This window comes from Pipistrellus hanaki (genome assembly GCF_964339955.1).
Source record: "Pipistrellus hanaki genome assembly, chromosome: 3".
Lineage (NCBI taxonomy): Eukaryota > Metazoa > Chordata > Mammalia > Chiroptera > Vespertilionidae > Pipistrellus > Pipistrellus hanaki.
In genome coordinates this window covers 185,488,467-185,506,719 of record NC_140505.1, presented here as the reverse complement: position 1 = coordinate 185,506,719, position 18,253 = coordinate 185,488,467, and the positions used below count along the sequence as shown (strand labels likewise).

Here is an 18,253-nt window from a genome sequence, read left to right as displayed (position 1 = left end):
CTTGAGATGGGCAAAATGGGAGCCAATCAACCCTATCCTTTGACTCGAATAACTTGGGTCGTGAAGATTCTTGACCAAGTTTTGAGTTTGTTTTGCAAAGGCATGAAAATGAAGAATCTGTCCCTTGGACTAATCCAGAAGCAACTACTATTACTTGTTTAGAAAATACTGATGGAATCACACTTAATAACACAGTTTTGAACAATTGTAGATTTTCTTGATTCAGGAAAAGAGGCAAGTTTTGCTCAAGTTTTGGCATGAACCCTACAAGTCACCAACACCAGTGGATGTTATTCTTTGAGGATCAATAAATATGTGGAAACTAGAGTCATTTTCAGCTCGTCCAGAAGGCAATGATTCTCAAAGAGATGGGTTTAGGTAGTAAGTGAGATATACTTTGTATAAGAGGTGGGAAGAAAATGATTGAGATTAAAAAAAAATAATGATATAATTTTGTATTTTCAAAGTGCCATTTTCCTAAGACACTTCATATCTATGTTAACTCATTTATTCTTATAATATCCCTATAGAGTAGACATAGAACTATTGAAATTTTTTAAAAAAGGGATTTTTATCAGGTTTAAGATGTGGAAGAAATTCAAAAAGATATTATATTGGCAATAGCGATATTTGTTCATATTGAACAAACTGATCACCTCCTTCCCCTCTGCTTCAGTAAAGTATTTTTAAAAAGATAAAATCTATTATAATTTAGGGAGAATAAGATTACAGTTTACTATAGGGAAGACACTCCCAGTTCAATCTAAAAAGGTAATTTTATTCAATGATATACGGCTGTCTCTCTTTAAAAAAAAAAAAAATTGCTCAAAAAAGTACAAATCAGAATTTTTAAAACTTGAAATTTAAATGCACTTAGCTGACTATTTACATAGTTTTCTTTATTTAATAATGGGTCCTTTTACAAAGAGAATCACTTTAAATTATTTAAAAAATATTAAGTTTTATAAAAAAAAATACACTGGCTTGTTAAAGCAGAATATACTTACAGTAAATGTTATTTCTGAAACCAAAAATAAGAAAAAAAATAGGAGAGGGGACCACCAAGGACCTAAACAATCTATGATAAATGTAATTGTACAGAACAAGAGTCTTCAACCTGAGGTTTCCCATTCTCAGATGACACAATATAAGCAATATGTAATCCTTCCCATTGGATTTTTAGATCCCAAATTTTTCCTCTCTTAATTTATCTAGGGATGCTTATTTTCAATAATGTGCAAATTAAGAGCATAGGCTTAATTAACAAGGCCTAATTTGGAATATATTATATAAATACATTATTTTCCCCCCACGAAATCATGTTTAAATACAATATTTTAAAATTAGTAAAATCCTTGGCAGGTGTGTTCAATCCTCACATGCAAGAACAGATGGGGCAAAGAGCATAGAGGAGGTGTCTTAAAACTTGATGCCTGAACTAAAGACAGACTTAGGGATATAGCGTTAACGGTTAATAAAGAGACAATGATAGACAGCACTCTTCTCAAAATCTCTTTCGACATAACATTTACTTTCTGTAAAGAAACCCAAACTGGAGTTCTTTGTTAAGGTAACACAAGTACTAACAGAAGTAGACATGAGAGCAATAAGAGAAATCCTGACCTCAGCGTACTGGTGTTCATTCATTGCTGCTCAGCCGCTCACCTCCACTCCCCAGTTTGAATCAAATGCTGACTCTGGTGAAGTGGAATTTCACCTTTGTGATGATCCCAGGGCCTAAAGTCTCTCTGATATGGCTCAGAAGGCAGTCAGTGGAGGCATTTTTCTGTAATGGGCTGGGTGAGGAACAGGTCTTCTGGTTCACCTGCTCCATAGAAGTCAAATCCTAACACCACAGCCACTGCCACAACAATGATTTAGAGACCTTAGCTGATGGACCAGCGCATTAAAAGCAATATTTGGAGAGCCCATGGGGTTCATTTTAATTGGATCTGACTCATAGAGAGCATTGTGCAAATTATAAAACTGTTCATGATGTCTAGGGTATGTGGACCGACGTATAATGACATACCTTTCAGAAGAGAAGCGGTTGAGTCTGTATCTTGGCTTTGACACTGAGTTATTAGAATCCTCTCCTGCAAGAAGGAAGATGCATTCACATCCAAATTACTGCATTTCAGGGTACAGATACACCTTGTGCCGTCTTCCAATTACCACACTAAACAGAGGGTACACGCTCACAGAACAATTAAAGTTCCTCCTCCTCCCTACTTCTTGCTCCCTCCTCCCAACTACCCCCAGTCAGTCCTGCAGTCTGCAGGCAAACCACACAGGAACTAGCAGATATGGGGCTTCAGAGAGTTGGGCGTGAGCCTTAGATTATGTGGTTTTGTTTTCTTGCTGCCAGAGTTGAACTAAAATGCAGGAGGCTCACTGAAACACTGCTTCTTTATGCTTGGTTTCAGTTTTAACCAATATCGCCCTGAACCATTATGTTCACATAAGAAAATTTCTAGACCCGGAGATGATCCATCGGCAAGCTGCTGCTGGTCTTAAGGAAAACGCTCATTTCCTCTTAGTATAGCCAAGCATCCATAGGAACATTAAGAATTCTTAGGGGAACTTACTTAATACCACTCCGGTTCACTCACAATATTAAAATCCCAGGGAAAATGCTTTCTCAGTGCACTTAGCCCATAATATTACCCTCAACAAACAAACAAAAGAGAAAAGCTCTGAGCCAGGATGCGTTCCAACCTGTTTTACCGCTGTCAGGACATGAACTGAGACTGGCTACTTCAACTTCTGGGATTCACTTTCTTTTGAGTTGGTTAGACTAAAGGATTTCTGAAATTTTAAGATTTTCCCCCCCCACTGCCTTAGTTTTTGTCACCTCAACTTTCTTGCAACTCTTCAAATTTATAACTCACCAGTCTCTCTAAGTTCCTCTCTTTCATAACAAGTACAGCTTGTGAAGGCCTCTTTCCATATCTTTTACCTTGTTGGAAATGGATTGAAACATTGCATCTTTTGTACAAAATTAGACACGTTTTTGCTCTATCTGGTTTGGCTCAGTGGATAGAGCATTGGCCTGCGGACTGAAGGGTCCCAGATTTGATTCTGGTCAAGGGCATGTACCTTGGTTGCGGGCACATCCCCAGTAGGGGGCGTGCAGGAGGCAGCTGGTCGATGTTTCTCTGTCATCAATGTTTCTAACTCTCTATCCCTCTCCCTTCCTCTCTGTAAAAAAATCAATAAAATATATTTTTTAAAAATTAGACACATTTCTATTTGCTAAATGGCACCGTTCAGAATTGGGGAACTGGTCCCAAGATAAAGAGGAAACTGCTGGCTCACAGGATATTCCTAACATTAATCCCTTGAAGGCTAAGAAGAAAGGTATTATGTAAGACTCAATTTGGGATTCTAAAATTTAAATTTATTCTATACTTTGAAATTGTATCTTTTTCTATCTCTTTGCCCTTTTATACCTAAACCTTGCTCAAGATGTACCCTTTTGAGCTTTGATTTGGTAATGGTTTTCTTTTTTAAAAAAATTGAAATAGAAAAGAAGAATCTGGTGTAGAATCAGCAATTACCTTGGTCATAGTAGGCAGATGTTCAGTAAGTACAGGGGGTCCCAAAAAATGTATATACACACTTTGAATAATTATAAAGGCAGTGTTAAATAACATACATTTCATTTTCAAAATTGAACTGTTAAAGCGTGTATACATTTTTTGGGGACACCCTGTAATTGTTAAACGAGTTAAAAGAAGTAATTTGCTACTCCCAACTCTTTGAAGGACTTTCTTTTTAATAATGCCAGCTTGCTTAATTTCCTTAAATGTTTGAACAGGGTCCCCGTTATTTCCTCACGTTGTAAAGACAGAAATTTCAAGATAACATGTTGCCGATTTTAAATCAATGACATCTCAAGTTTGGCCTCCGTATCCTTTAGTCTTCCTAGTTTATGGACCTGGATCATCGTTACGCTCAACAGCTCCACTGCTGGTTTTCAAACCCTGAATCCCCTGGCCACAGGCCTTATCCCAAGTTAGTGGTTACACACTGAATCCCTGAACTTCCCTGGCGGGGGAGTGGGAAGAAAGGAAAAGCTGAGTAGTGCTCTATAGGAAGCACCATGGTGTTTTTAGCTTGTACCTTAACGAGGAAGCTACTTTTCCATAGGATACTGCATTCCAGGGAGAACGTAGCCCTTCCCCTAACTAGTATGGGCAGAGTGCAGAGCAGGAAAATCTCTAAGAGAAGTTATTTCAGTAGTAACAATCAGCAGATCTGATAGAGCATATTGGGAGGGTAGGAAGGCCACTTATTGGTTTATTTCATAACAGCTCTGTAATTAATTGAACAAATGCAAAGGCAGAACCTTGGAATAGACTGTAATGTGATAATGGCAACATTTCCGCCCTCACCATCATGGACACTCAGAAGAATATAAGCAAATTTGGGAGGATTTAGGAATATGTGAAATCTCAACTTATCTACAATGGAGAATTTTTCTTTTAAAACTGTTCTTGTTTTAAAACTTTTGGCAATTCTTTTTGAGGGAATTGTTGTTAGTATCAGAACTTCTTGTGCATAACCATGTTTAATCTAACTCTATGGTAATATGTGCTTCTTATTCAATAGTGTAGATCCAGTCACTCTCTTTCCATTCATTCAGTAAATAATGTTTGGACACCTACTTGGTGTCAGGCCTGTTCAAGTGCTGGGAATGTATCAGTGAACAAAACATGGCTCCTGCCACCCTGAATCTTACTTCTGGCACAAGGAGAAACAGGACGCATGTCAGATGGTTATACTTCCACAGAGAAACCTAAAATGGGGCAAGAGTCAGAGGGAGTGTGGTTGAGGTGGGGGGTTGTGATTTTACTGGAAGATCAAAGGACGTTTGAGCAAAGTCCAAAACAAAGCCATAGCACCAGCCTATTAGCTCTCTGGACTAACAGCTTTTGCAGGTACAGGGACCAGCAGAGGCAAAGGCTTAAGGTGGGAGCAAGCCTGTCAGGGTGGAGGTTAGAGAGAGACAGGAGCCAGACACTTAGGGCCTTGCTAGCCATGGCAAGGTCTCTGGGTTTTACTCTGAGTGAGATGGGAGTCAATGGAAGATTTTGAACTGGGTATTAGATGATCTGACTTGGGTTTTAAGTTTTAAAAGGATCACTCCAGGTTATTGTGTTGAGATTAGATTATAAGAGAGCAAGAACAGAAGCAGGGAGACCAGTTAGGAGGCTACTGTACTATTCCTGGCAAGAGATGATGGCAACCTAGGACAGCTTGTGGGAAGAGAAGATGTGAAAGTAACTGAATTCTGAATATACAGGGTGACTGTAAAGTCTGGAAACCTAGATATTGTTATTTTATTGTGTATTAGAATGTGCACTGATACACCATTTATTAACTACAGACCACTTATTACCCAGATTTAGTATGAAAGATGAGCTGAGGAATATGATGTGCAGTGTGACAAAGAGAGGAGTCAACGATGACTCCAAGGTCATGGCCTGAGAAACCAGAAGCAAGGATGTGTCACTTACTGAGATGGGGGAGCAGGTCTGGGAAGTCAGGAATTTGGACCTATTACATTTGAAATGCCTATGAGAAATGCCAGCAGGGGGGCTGGTCAGGAGAGGTTAGAGCTGATAATGAAACACTGAGAGTTGTTGAAAGAAAAGAGTGTTTAAAGCTGTGAAACTGAATAAAGCCGCCTACAGAATACAGAGAACAGGCTGCTGTAAAGTTGAGAAGTCAGAGAAACGAGAAGAAACCAGCCAAAGAGATGAGAAAGTGACCTAGAAATCAAGAGAAGAAAACTTTGCTGAATTCTATAAAACTCTGAGTTTCGGGGGTGGGGAGGAACACACCAAGTTATTGTAAAATGATGTCTGTATTTGGTGAGTACTACATTATTGCAACTAAATTATGGTGCCCCCAAATGGAGGAAAGCAGATAAAAAGGACCTCTTACATAATGCCACTTTCCGGAGTTAATTCCACTGGGTAGGTAGCACTACACTTATGCAAAGTCTAATCAACTCCCTTTTACATGTATCCAGAGATTCCGTCTAAAAGGAGAAAATGAATGGGTTTAAAAAGAAAAAGTGGGATCTCTGTCCTTCTCAAAATACAACAGGTGGACTTGTGAATGAGAATATCAATGGGAGCTCAACATCAAGGACCAAAGCTAATCCTTAGGGTATACTTCCCTCTGCCTCCTCTATATTACCTCTGGCTAAGCAATATTTCAAGCAGACCAACTTCTTTCTTATCTCCTACATTTTATATTATATGTATCTATCTACACGTCAGAACAGGGACACATAACATTTGTGTTCAAGTTCCAGCGAAATCACTTGCTAGCCGAATGCTACTTGAGTAATTGCGGGCAATTATGTAACCTCTTTGTTCCTGCAAACTCAGCTCAAGTTCACCTACTCCAGGAAGCCTTCCCTAACTTTGTAGATTTAGACAAATCCCTTTTTTCACTCCCTATCACTTTATCCTTGCCTTTATCATCAAGCTATTATAATTGCTGATTTACTCCTGTCTCCTCTGTGAGATATTAGACTCTAATTTCCTTGTATTGCGTGGTTCAGCAGAGCGCATGACACACAGCAGGTGCTCAATCCTGCAGAATGAATGCATGTTCCCAAACTCACTGACTCCTATGTAAATTGGGATAATTAATGCCTACTTTTCAGAGTTCCTTTGAAATTTACAGAAGATATGCTTAGAAAAAAATCTTCATAAACAGTAACGCAATATATAAAATACTTGTTTGTCTCCCTCCCCCCTTACTTCAACCTCTTTCCTGGCCACCTTTTATATTGTACTTCCCTCTGCCTCCTCTATATTACCTCTGGCTAAGCAATATTTCAAGCAGACCAACTTCTTTCTTATCTCCTACATTTTATATTATATGTATCTACACGTCAGCATGAGCAATGTGGGCTGTTCTAATAATAATCATTTTAGTAGTAAGAACTGAAAACAAACGTTACTTGCACCTACTAAGCATTTTCCTATTCTCTGGATCTCTGCCCTCCATCCTCGTAGCATGCTGACATATTCCACTCAACCGCCAACGTGCTTTGAAGCATAGGTTTGATTATATTTCCAGTGCCTTCTGGATAAAATCACCGAGGAGCATGGATAAGGTCCCTCATGATCTGATTTTCCTCTGCCACTTCCTCTCCCTCCGCTGTTCTGCTAACGGCCTTGGCAATAGCCATCGCAGCTACAGTGCTGGCAGTTTTCCCAAGGTAATAAGCCCTCTCCGCCTTCAGGCTTTTACACACGAGGGGTCCTTAGCCTCTTAATGGCCTCCTCGACTTTGCTTCTACAGTGAACTCGCGGTCATTTTTTGAAGGCTCACATCAAAGGTAAACTCTTCTGGGAAACCTGCCCTTACATACTCCTTGGCGTCATTAGATGCTTGCTCCTCTCGTTACGCCATGCACATCCCGTCACCATCTTCTGTGATGGCGGCTGTCACCTCCACTACCACCGGCCTGCAGACTCACGGGCCACTGGGTTGTGTGTTACGTGTGGGTCCTTACTGCGTGGGGGGGTGCCTGGCACCTAGTGGGTGGGTGTTCACTCAAGATCAGCTGCCTCTTGCAGGGCCCCCGGAGGTCATCGCTGGAGCACTCTGTCACTATCCATCGCACACACTGCTCTTTTCATCTCCAGACGAGACTTTTCCATTCTCTGTCCTTCGAGGTGGAAATCAGGGGCGGGCGGCATTTTTAGTCCGTTCCAAGGACACCAACACACAACTGTGAAACTCAGTCTTCGGAAGGAAAATTAGGGTCGTGCCGCAGTTCAGCAGTTTGTTAAATGAAGACATTTACCTTCGTTCCACCGGACGCGCCCCAGCTGGGTTTAACCCCTCGCGCCTCTCTCGCTCCAGGCCCTGGGAGCCGCACGCACCGGCCCTAGGAGAGAAGGCAAGCGCAAGGCCGGAAGTGAGGGCCCGGAAGTGACGAAGCGGAAGTGACGAAGCGGAAGTGGGACGGGGCAAAGGCACTTGGGCCTGGTTGGAGGAGGCGGATAGGCCTGGGCAGCCGGGGGCGTGAATTTGAGTGGGAAAAGGTCCCCACACGAGAGCTGGACTTTCTGCTCAGGTAGATTCTCGTCTGGAGGAGGGCGCGCTGATGGAGGTCGGCAGGAAGGGGCCCGCTTAGGCCTCTGTCTCATGCCGGATGCGGTAAAAGAGGGTCGAGGTCCGCACAGTCTTCCTGAGGGAAGGGCCCTGCTGTGTGACGCCATCCAATCACTCCCGCTTTCTAGAAGCTTCTCCCCCTCTAAGTGTGCTCTTAGACTCTACGGAGGGCAGTCGCCGGAAGTTGTTTCCCTCTCAGCCACTTCACGTATAGAATTCTTCCCCACTCATCTCATTTCTTCTTCTCAACCGCCCCGCCTATGAGGTGATCAGCGGGGGAACTGAGGCCCAGCGAAGGCTCTACGCCTTCCTGAGGAGATGGCAGAGCAGGACCTCACATCCCTGCCTTTGGGATCCCTATTGAACTAATGAGATGAGACAGGTGAATGCGAGCACTCAGGAAAGAGGAGCTAATGACTTCTGAGGGTGGTGACTGCGGCTTGTGCACCTGATCCTCCAGGTCCTGGAATGAGCCTGTTAGATGGTAAATTATGGAAAACTAACAATTAATGAACACACAGGAGGGACTCCGACAGTGTTCTTCCCATCGGAACAGTTAGATCTAATGGCATGGTATTCTCGATACTCATTTCATAGTAACCGTCTTGGTCAGACCTTATATCCTCCCGAGCTGATCTCATGTCTATAGGCAGAACCTATACAAACACAAGAGCTGTTTTCTCCTCATTATTGCACTACCCTAAATCCATCTTTCTAGACATGCTTCTTGGCACTCAGCCTCTTGGATGTGGTGGTTGTTATTATTTTATGTCTTTGGAAAAAAGGCATTTCAGCAGCTCAATCCCTTATCCTCAATTTTAATACCCTACAAGTTTTGAAAACCAATTTCCCCCCTAACTTATATGGTGGCAAGACCTGAACAGAAATGAGCCATTTGTCTTAATTTATTCCATATACTTTTAGGTTTTGCTTGCAGTCATGGTAATGCTTGATTGTTCTTAGTGGTCCCACACCTTACTGTGGATATCATGACAAGTGCATATATATGTACAGATATATAGCACAGGCATGGCATTACCCTTCAAAAGTGAAATATAAAAATTAAAAATTGAGTTTGAATTCTGCAACTCACCTGGCCCCATTGGATTTGGATAAAAAATTGTGGACCAATGTCACTTAAGTTAAAATGACTTCCTGTTTTAATTCAGGTGAAGTTGTGGGAGGAAACAGTTTTTGACAAAGCATTGTGGAAGTGGATAAACCTAAAAATAAAAGAGACTTCTACTTCATTTGTTCATTTTGAAGTTATTTAATAGGAATAGATCCTTAATGATGTGTTTTTAATGCAGGGATCATGTTTTATATTTCTTACTAGAGGCATGGTGCATGGATTTGTGCACCAGTGGGTCCCTTGGCCTGGCCTGCAGGAATCAGGCCAAAACTAGCTCTCTGACATCCCCCTGAGGGGTCCTGGATTGCGAGTGGGTGCAGGATAGGCCGAGGACCCCACCAGTTCACGATTGGTGCCCAGTCACAATCAGGGCCAGAGAGGGACCATGGAGGGCTCCAGGGCATGTTTGGCCTGTCTCACACAGTCCCGATCTGCTGTACCCCAGCAGCAAGCTAACCTACCAGTTGGAGCATCTGCCCCCTGGTGGTCAGTACACATCATAGTGACTGGCTGAACAGTCAAATGGTTGGAGGGACAATTAGCATATTAGGCTTTTATATGTATGTATATAGACATATAGATATAGATATAGATATAAATATAGATATATTGTAGATATAGATACAGATATGTCTACATACAGATATAGATATAGATATAGATATAGATATAGATATAGATATAGATATAGATATATAGGTATCTACCACAAAGGTATATAAGTGGTAGGTATTCAAGAAATATTTATTAATTTGAGAACATTTGCTCAATATGCTAGAGTTTTACTGGACAATTCCAAGAGCTGGGTTATATTTTTAAAATGTCATGTTTATAATCTAAAGATATAGAATCAATGTAGGTTTATCCCAAAGCAGAATCATTCAACCATTTGGCCATGCACCCAACACCTGTTTCTTGAGTACCTACTACGTGCTAGGTACATGTTAGTCAATAGGATTACACTGGTAAATAAGATGGACAAGGTCCCTGCTCTCAAGGTCCAGTCTGGTGGTGGAGAAAGCCAAAGAGCAAATGACAAATACATATGTACAGATTATGATAAGTCTATAAAGGAAATACACCGAGTGTTAAAAAGAGTTTGATGGGAGGACGTAAGTAGTTAGCAAGGGCAGTGAAGACCTCTCAAAGGAGGTAACATAGACTTGGGGTATGGAATTATCTTACCTCCATTTCTACATATTATAGGGATTTGGGTAGTCATACTACCAAATTCTGGTATGAAAATTTACCTTTTGGGGGCACTAATTTTGTCTCATCATTGTGATAATAATCTCAATTATTTGATGATATGAGTAAATTGAGTGTTTGCATGTAGTAAGGTGTTTAAAACACATAATAAACAAACATATAATTTACAGCTACAGTTAATTGAGCTTCTTAGTGTGAAAACATCAGGAGTAGGATCCTGTCTTATATATTCTTTATCTTGTCATAAAGTACCATATATTAATAAATGATACTAATTCACTTATCCACATGTTTTTCTTTTTTGTTTTTCTAATGGTTGGAAATGTATTTAATTTTGGTATGATGCCAACAACATCCATTTTAAACTACTATATTGGATTGAAGGCTATTATTTAGGTAGTTTTATGGGGCAGAAAATTCATTTAAGAAAACATTTTTTTAATTTAAAAATGCAGGTTAGAGAAAATAGGAAAGCCTAAAAATTAGGGTTTTGTCCCACCAAAATATAGATAGCTCTTCAAAAAGAAAAAATGGGTTTTAATGACTGTTGTTCAATTACAGAAGGGTATGATTCTAACAGGGTGTTGTTTTTTTAATAGAATTGTGAGGAAACAGATCAATATTTGTTGCTCTAAGCCAATGTCACTATGCGTTTCTACATTTTGTGAGCTTGGTAGAGGGGGAAAAAGGACAATAGAAAAAGAAAACTCTCATGATTGAAAATTTTAATAGCTTATCCACTGGGTTTTTGCTGCAGTGGTGAGTCATATAAAAATGCTTGTATTTGAAGTGAAAATGAGAAAAAATCAGAAAAATTAAAAAGCACACCAGTTATTTTTTTCTTCCTGGGCTGATGATAGTCTCTTTCTGACAAATCTTAATTAAACTGATGCATTTTCTATCTTGCTTATTTGAGGATGTGTTGTATTAAAAAAAAGATTATCTCTTATTTTTAAAAAAAGACCCAATAGTTCATTTAAAATGCTTCTAAAAATTAATGTATTCCATAAGTACACACACAGGAATTAATAAAGTCTGAGCTGGGAGTTGAGAAGGTCAGGAAGAGAAACAAAATTAAAAATACAAACACATTTGTTATGGATTTCAACTATTTTCTTTTGTATGTATACAGTTTCTCCAGCAGGATCTAATTATAGATTGTGGAGGCTTCATTGAGTCTAGATGCTCACAGGGCTTGAAATCAATTTGGTGTGCACTGTTTTGATTGTCATCAGTGGTGGTCACTACAGAAATTGCAAACTAATTGACCCACCTTAATCCAAAATAATGAAAACTGAGAAAGGGAAGAGTTTTATGGAATTGACCATTCATAAGCATTATTTAAAGTTTTGTGGTGTATACCCCTTTTAAGTTTTAGTGTATTTTTTTTTATCAACCTACATGGGACTTTCTTGTGTACTTGTTTTGAGATCTGAGAGAGACATGCCTGCCACTTCTGATTTTAGGAAAATTCTTACACTGTTTGAATCATACTGTTCTAATCTCAGGCTTTATTTTTTTCAAGTTGAGTAAATAAAGTACTTTAATCTTTTCCTTGAATGTGTTAGTCTTACTAGGACTAAATATTGCTTTAGGGTACCATGAGTCGGATGTCGAGTCCACTGAGGTGCAACTACTTGCCTTAATAGTTGGTGACCCTTTCTTCCACCTTTTGATTAACAAGAAAGAGGACTACATTTAGATCTGATTCTACTGGCTTATAGTTCTAAAAAGAATATGACTACAGGGTTACTTGGTGACTTTAAGACTCAGTTTTCACCATCTTAATTACTTTTAGAACTGTAATATTTTTAGATATGACAACAAATCTTAAGCATGATGTGTCAGAGCCCAAGTCTCATTTTCCTTTTCTTTTTTTGGTTAATCTCACTTGAGGGTATTCTTCTATTGATTTTTAGAGAGAGTGGAAGGGAAGGGGAGAAACACAGAGAAACTTCGATCTGAGAGAGAGACCTTGATTGGTAGCCTCCTGCTCGTGCCCCAACCAGGGCCTGGGACTGAGCCTGTAACCTAAGTACATGCCCTTGACTGGAATTAAACCCGAGACCCTTCAGTCCATGGCCAATGCTCTATGCACTGAGCCACATCAGCTAGGGCCCAAGTCCTATTTTCTTACACTAAGTTGTCCACTGTCCATGAAATGCTTTGTAATAATTCTATTTCTGGCTAAAGAGGATGAATGATATTTTCTGCAGGAACCATTAGGACTAGAAAGACCACTTATATTGCTCTAAATTAAGTAGGCCAATCCCTTATGAGAGATTATCCCATAATGATCTTAGAAACATTTATATGTTCTCTCAATTCAGGCTGATGTAAGCGAAGGGCTGATTTAGAAACTAAAGCTAGATTTTTCAGACTGACTTAGCGTTCAATAGACATTAAAAAAATAATTAACTTACACGTTTGTGTGTGCTTTTCTTTGCAGGAAATTGATGCCTTGTCAAGACGATGATTAATCGTTTGTATTCGGGAACAGCAGAAACGGAGACCAATGACCAGCCAAGGGTTTTATAAACCAGTTACATACACTCCTATGCCATTGCTCTGCTCTCCTCTGTCACCTTCAGACTTGTCTTACCTATGGCATTCAGGAGGCAAGTGAAAAACTTTGTGAAAAATTACTCAGATGCTGAAATAAAAGTCAGGGAAGCAACTTCTAATGATCCTTGGGGTCCTTCTAGTTCCCTGATGTTAGCTATCAGTGACCTGACTTTCAACACGATTTCTCTCTCAGAGATTATGAATATGCTATGGCAGAGACTAAACGACCATGGGAAGAACTGGCGCCATGTGTATAAATCCCTTATGCTAATGGATTATCTCCTCAAGAATGGATCTAAGAAAGTTATTCAGCTTTGCCGAGAGGGGTTCTGTAACCTTCAAACACTGAAAGATTTTCAACACGTAGATGAAGCTGGAAAAGACCAAGGTAACAGTTAAAGAAGTGTGCTAATAAAGAGTAGGAGCTTAGGAGGGAATAATTTTAAACCAGGAGCTGGGGAAAAGTTATTCTTAAACGTATTAGTTACCTTTCCTCTGGGACAGTTGTGCTTCCAGTTAATCCTTTGTGCTGTCTCTTGAGAGCCTTAGAGGGCAGCATTTTCTGTTGTTGGTTCCCCCCCGCCCCCCCGCAAAGGATTAACACTTTGGTTCATGATAAAATAATACCTCCATAGAAAATGAGCAAAGTGAATAAAACAGGAGGTATGGCAAATGGGTGAAATAATGTCACTATAATTCATAACTATAATTAGATTGGAGCTTAGTCATAAATATAAGGAAATGTTTGCAAAGGCTATGGAATCTTCAAAGACTAGTTATATTCAAGTGGTTTTATGAATACAAAATCTAAGTCATAAAATAATTTTGTCAGTGGAAGGGGGGGTGAAGTAGGGAGAGGGTAAATAAAGACTGAACTGAGATGATTCAGCAGTGCCTGATTTTCTACAATGGCTAAGCAGCAGCACTTCCTCCCCATCCAACGTAAAATTATTTGTGCTTAAAGTGAATAATCTTAGGAATAATGAGGAAAGGATATAATTCAGTGCCAGTGTCTGTGGTAAGTGTACATTTTTAAAAATAGACTTTTTACAGCAGCTTACAGAAAAATTATGCAGAAAGTACAGAGATCTTACATACCCTTTCCTACCCTCACATGGTTTCACCTAGTGAACATTTTGCATTTGTGTAGTACATTTGTTGCAGTAGATGAATCAATATTGATATATTAGAGGCCTGGTGCATAAAATTCATGCACTGGTGGTGGTGGGGGGGTTCCCTCAGCCTGGCCTGCGCCCTCCCGCAGTCCTTGAGCCCTCAGTGAATGTCCAACCGATGGCTTAGGCCTGCCATCAGTCAGACGTCCTTAGTGCTGCCACAGAGGCCCTCACTGGATGTCCAACTGAAGGCTCAGGCCTGCCATCAGTCAGACGTCCTTAGTGCTGCCACAGAGGCAAAGGAGGCTGCTGCTGCCACTGCTGCACTCGCCAGCCATGAGCCTGGCTTCTGGCTGAGAGGTGCTCTCCCTGTGGGAGCTCACTGACCACCAGAGGAAAGCTCCTAAATTGAGCTTCAGCCCCCTGGTAGTCATAGCAACTGGCCATTCTGCTGTTCAGTTGATTTGCATATTAGCCTTTTATTATATAAGGAGGATTATTATTACCTAACATCCTTAGTTTACATCATGGTTCACTCTGTTCTACAATTCTGTGGGTTTTGAAAATGCATAGTGATATGTATCTCCTGTTCCGTTATTATATAGGATTGTTTACTGCCTTATAAGTGCCCTGTTCTCCCCTGCCTCACCCTCCTCAAGCCTTGACAACCACTGATCTTTTTACTGTCTCCATGGTTGGAACCAAGTGGCATGTAGCTTTTTCAGACTGGTTTCTTTCACTTAGCAATATGCATTTAAGATTCCTCCATGTCTTTTTATAGCTTGAGAGACCTAATTTCTCTTTTTGTACTTTACTCTTTTGTTGTTGTTAATCCTTACTCGAGGATAGTTTTTCCATTGATTTTTAGAGAGAAGGGAAGGGTAGAAGGGATGGGAGGAGATAGAGACAGAGACAGAGACAGAGAGAGAGAAATGTCGGTACAAAGGAAACACATTGGTTGCCCCTCTCATGTGCCCCAGTTGGGGTTGGAGATTGAACCTATAACTCAGGTACGTGTTGTTGCCTGAGAATCAAACCTTTGGTACAAGGCAATGCTCTGACTACTGGAACAACACTGGCCAGGGATTTTCTTCACTTTTTAAAACATGGTTATTGAGATATGTCATATACAGTATAACATAACTCACCCATTTAAAATGTACAATTCCATGGCTTTGGTATATTATTTTTAAAGCTTAAAATACTTATAAAACTTGCCATTTTAAATGTACAATTCAGACATTAATTACATTCTCAATGTTGCATAACCATCTCCGCTATCAAGCATATGTCCCCTGCTCACTTCTAATCTACTTCCTGTCTCTCTCACGTCAATGTTTCTCCCTTTCACCCCTCCTCCATGCTCCGCCTGTCCACTCTGAAAATCAATGAAAAATATCCTCGGGTGAGGATTGACAACAACAAAACCAAATCTTGCCCTAGCCCAGTGGTCGGCAAACGAGGCTTGTGAGCCACATGCAGCTCTTTGGCCCCTTGAGTGTGGTTCTTCCACAGAATACCACAGCCTGGCCTATTTGGAAGAAGTGGCATTAGAAAAACTTTAAGTTTAAAAAATTTGGCTCTCAAAAGCAATTTTAGTCATTGTACTGTTGATATTTGGCTCTGTTGACTAATGAGTTTGCCGACCACTGCCCTAATCGGTTTGGCTCAGTGGATAGAGCATCGGCCTACGGCCTGAAGGGTCTCAGGTTTGATTCATCTCAAGGGCATGTACCTTGGTTGCGGGCACATCTCCAGTAGGGGGTGTGCAGGAGGCAGCTGATCAATGTTTCTCTCTCATCAATATTTCTCTCTCTTTTCCTTCCTCTCTGTAAAAAAATCAATAGAATATATTAACACACACACACACACACACACAAACAAAAAAACAAAAAAACACCAAAATCTTTGTTTAAATCCTTTAACAATATAGATTATTGGTTTATAGAAAATTTCATAGAGTCCTGTAGAACTCTGGTTTCATTCAGAGTGAATTTGTTGTGATTGCTCTTCCATTGATTACTAACATCTTTTAAAAAAATCTATTTTGGAATTTTAGTTTTCAACTTATTTTGAGTGAGATATTATTCCCCAACCACCCCTGCTCACTTTTCTCTTTATGTTGGTTTTTCAGTTCCTGCCGCTCAGCTCCCTTCGAGCCTTCAGGATCGCCCTCAGAAAGGTAGCTCAGGGCTCCTGCTTGAGAGAATACAGGGGTGTGTGTCGTGGATCCCGCCCTGAGCCAGCAGGTGGCTGAGTTTAGTTTTAAACCTTAAGGCTGAATGTGTGGCCTCTTGCTTCTAGACCCACAACTATGAATACGTTATAGCCGAGAAAGCTATTGAGGGCTTTTTTTTTTTTCTTTTCTTTCAGGACTTCTCTCATAAGCATGGATAACCCCTGAGATCAAAGAGTGCAGATTCCCTGACACCTGAGGAGCTGAACTCCTGGTGCCAGATCAAGAGTCTGTGGCTTCAGCCCTGCTCACTGCCTTTTCATTTCTCTTTATTTCTGGGTCATCGAGGTTTTTATCTTGTTTTTGAGATTGATGATCTATTATTGCTGTGATTTTTGGAGCAGAGCCGAGGGTAATTTGAAGCATGAACTTACTATGCCAACAGAACTGAAGGTTTTGTGTGGTTTTTTACCTTGAAAATAGCAATGTTTGGCATACTTCTCCTCTCTCTCCCCACCCCCATGTCTGAGGCATCGTGAAGGGTAGATTGGAAGGGAGGCTAAAAATCCTATATAATAAAACCCTAATATGCATATCGACCTAGTCAGAACAACTGATGGCTATGATGTGCACTGACCACCAGGGGGCAGACGTTCAGTGCAGGAGCTGCCCCCTAGTGGTCAGTGCTCTCCCACAGGGAGCGCGCTCCTCAGCCAGAAGCCAGGCTCATGGCTGGCGAGCTCAGTGGCAGTGGCAGGAGCCTTTCCCGCCTCCACTGCAGCATTGAGGACCCCTCGGGGAATGTCCCACTGCCAGCTTAGGCCAGTCCCCTGGGAGAGGGCATGGCTGGGCTGAAGGATCCCCCACCCCCGCCCCAGTGCATAAATGTCATGCACCAGCCTCCAGTAAGTAAATAATTTAAAATACCACAGGCAACAAATGATCAGGGAGATGGAGTGGAGAGAATTGGCTTAGAAGATATTTACAGTGTAGTATGTACAATCAATAGACATACATTATTGCATTTGAAGAGGTGAATGCTCATATTTCTGGCTTTAAATGGAGATAAAATTCACTGAGAAAGGAATATGGGGAGAAGAGTAGATTTTGGCGGGGCAGAATGGAAAAGGAGAATGAAGATGTTTTGTAACTACTGTGTGAAGCTCAGTTCATATAATTCAAAAAGTCTGGTCTGTATCTTTCATGCTAGTGCATCTCAGTGCCCAAGATCTTTGAATTTACCATGTTTCCAAATCTCTTCACTTGATATTCGGTTATTAGACTCCTTCCCTGTATTTGGGAAGTTTTCTCAGCATATTCATTCATTCATTCATCCATTCATTCATTTAACAAGCATTTAGTATTGCTTAAGCAAGCAAAAATAGTTCTGGCCTTGAAGAGTGTTATACATTGATAGAGAAAAGGACATTTATCAAATAGCAGTTCCAATCTGTGGACGTACTGTAAAAGAAAGGTGTGTGTGAGGGTGGGGCCTGACCAGGTCTGCGGCCCTGGTGTGTGCGGGGCGAGTGGGAAGGGTTTTCCTCTCAGAAAGGCTTTCCTGAAGAATGAGGGCTGAGCTCTCCTCTGCCGGTGCTTTCCCCGGGCACACCTGCATAGCTGGCTTTTTCTTGCTGTTCAAGACCAACTGATGTGGTAGTTCCTCAGCAAGACAGTTCTTGAGCCGAAACTGGTTTGGCTCAGTGGATAGAGTGTCGGCCTGCGGACTGAAAGGTCCCTGGTTTGATTCCGGTCAAGGGCATGTACCTGGTTGCGGGCACATCCCCAGTAAGGGGTGTGCAAGAGGCAGCTGATCAATGTTTCTAACTCTCTATCCCTCTCTCTTCCTCTCTGTAAAAAAATCAATAAAATTATACAAAAAAAAACCAAACAAACCAGTTCTTGATC

The 18,253-nt window shown here is 40.8% G+C and overlaps 2 protein-coding genes across 2 annotated transcripts in view; one reads left to right on the top strand and one right to left on the bottom strand.

Moving 5' to 3' along the window:
• Window positions 1-2,232, bottom strand: part of GRAP2 (GRB2 related adaptor protein 2) — a 64,188-nt gene extending 61,956 nt beyond the window's left edge. The window contains exon 1 of the mRNA XM_084879128.1: window positions 2,033-2,232. The gene's annotated coding sequence lies outside the window, so the exon portion shown is untranslated. The remainder of the gene's footprint in view (window positions 1-2,032) is intronic.
• A 10,861-nt stretch (window positions 2,233-13,093) lies between these two features.
• The window catches only part of ENTHD1 (ENTH domain containing 1), a gene marked incomplete at both ends in the record, with an annotated part of 70,998 nt that continues 65,838 nt past the window's right edge, over window positions 13,094-18,253 (top strand). The window contains one exon of the mRNA XM_084878302.1: window positions 13,094-13,442. Coding sequence (XP_084734428.1) covers window positions 13,094-13,442 — 349 coding nt within the window. The remainder of the gene's footprint in view (window positions 13,443-18,253) is intronic.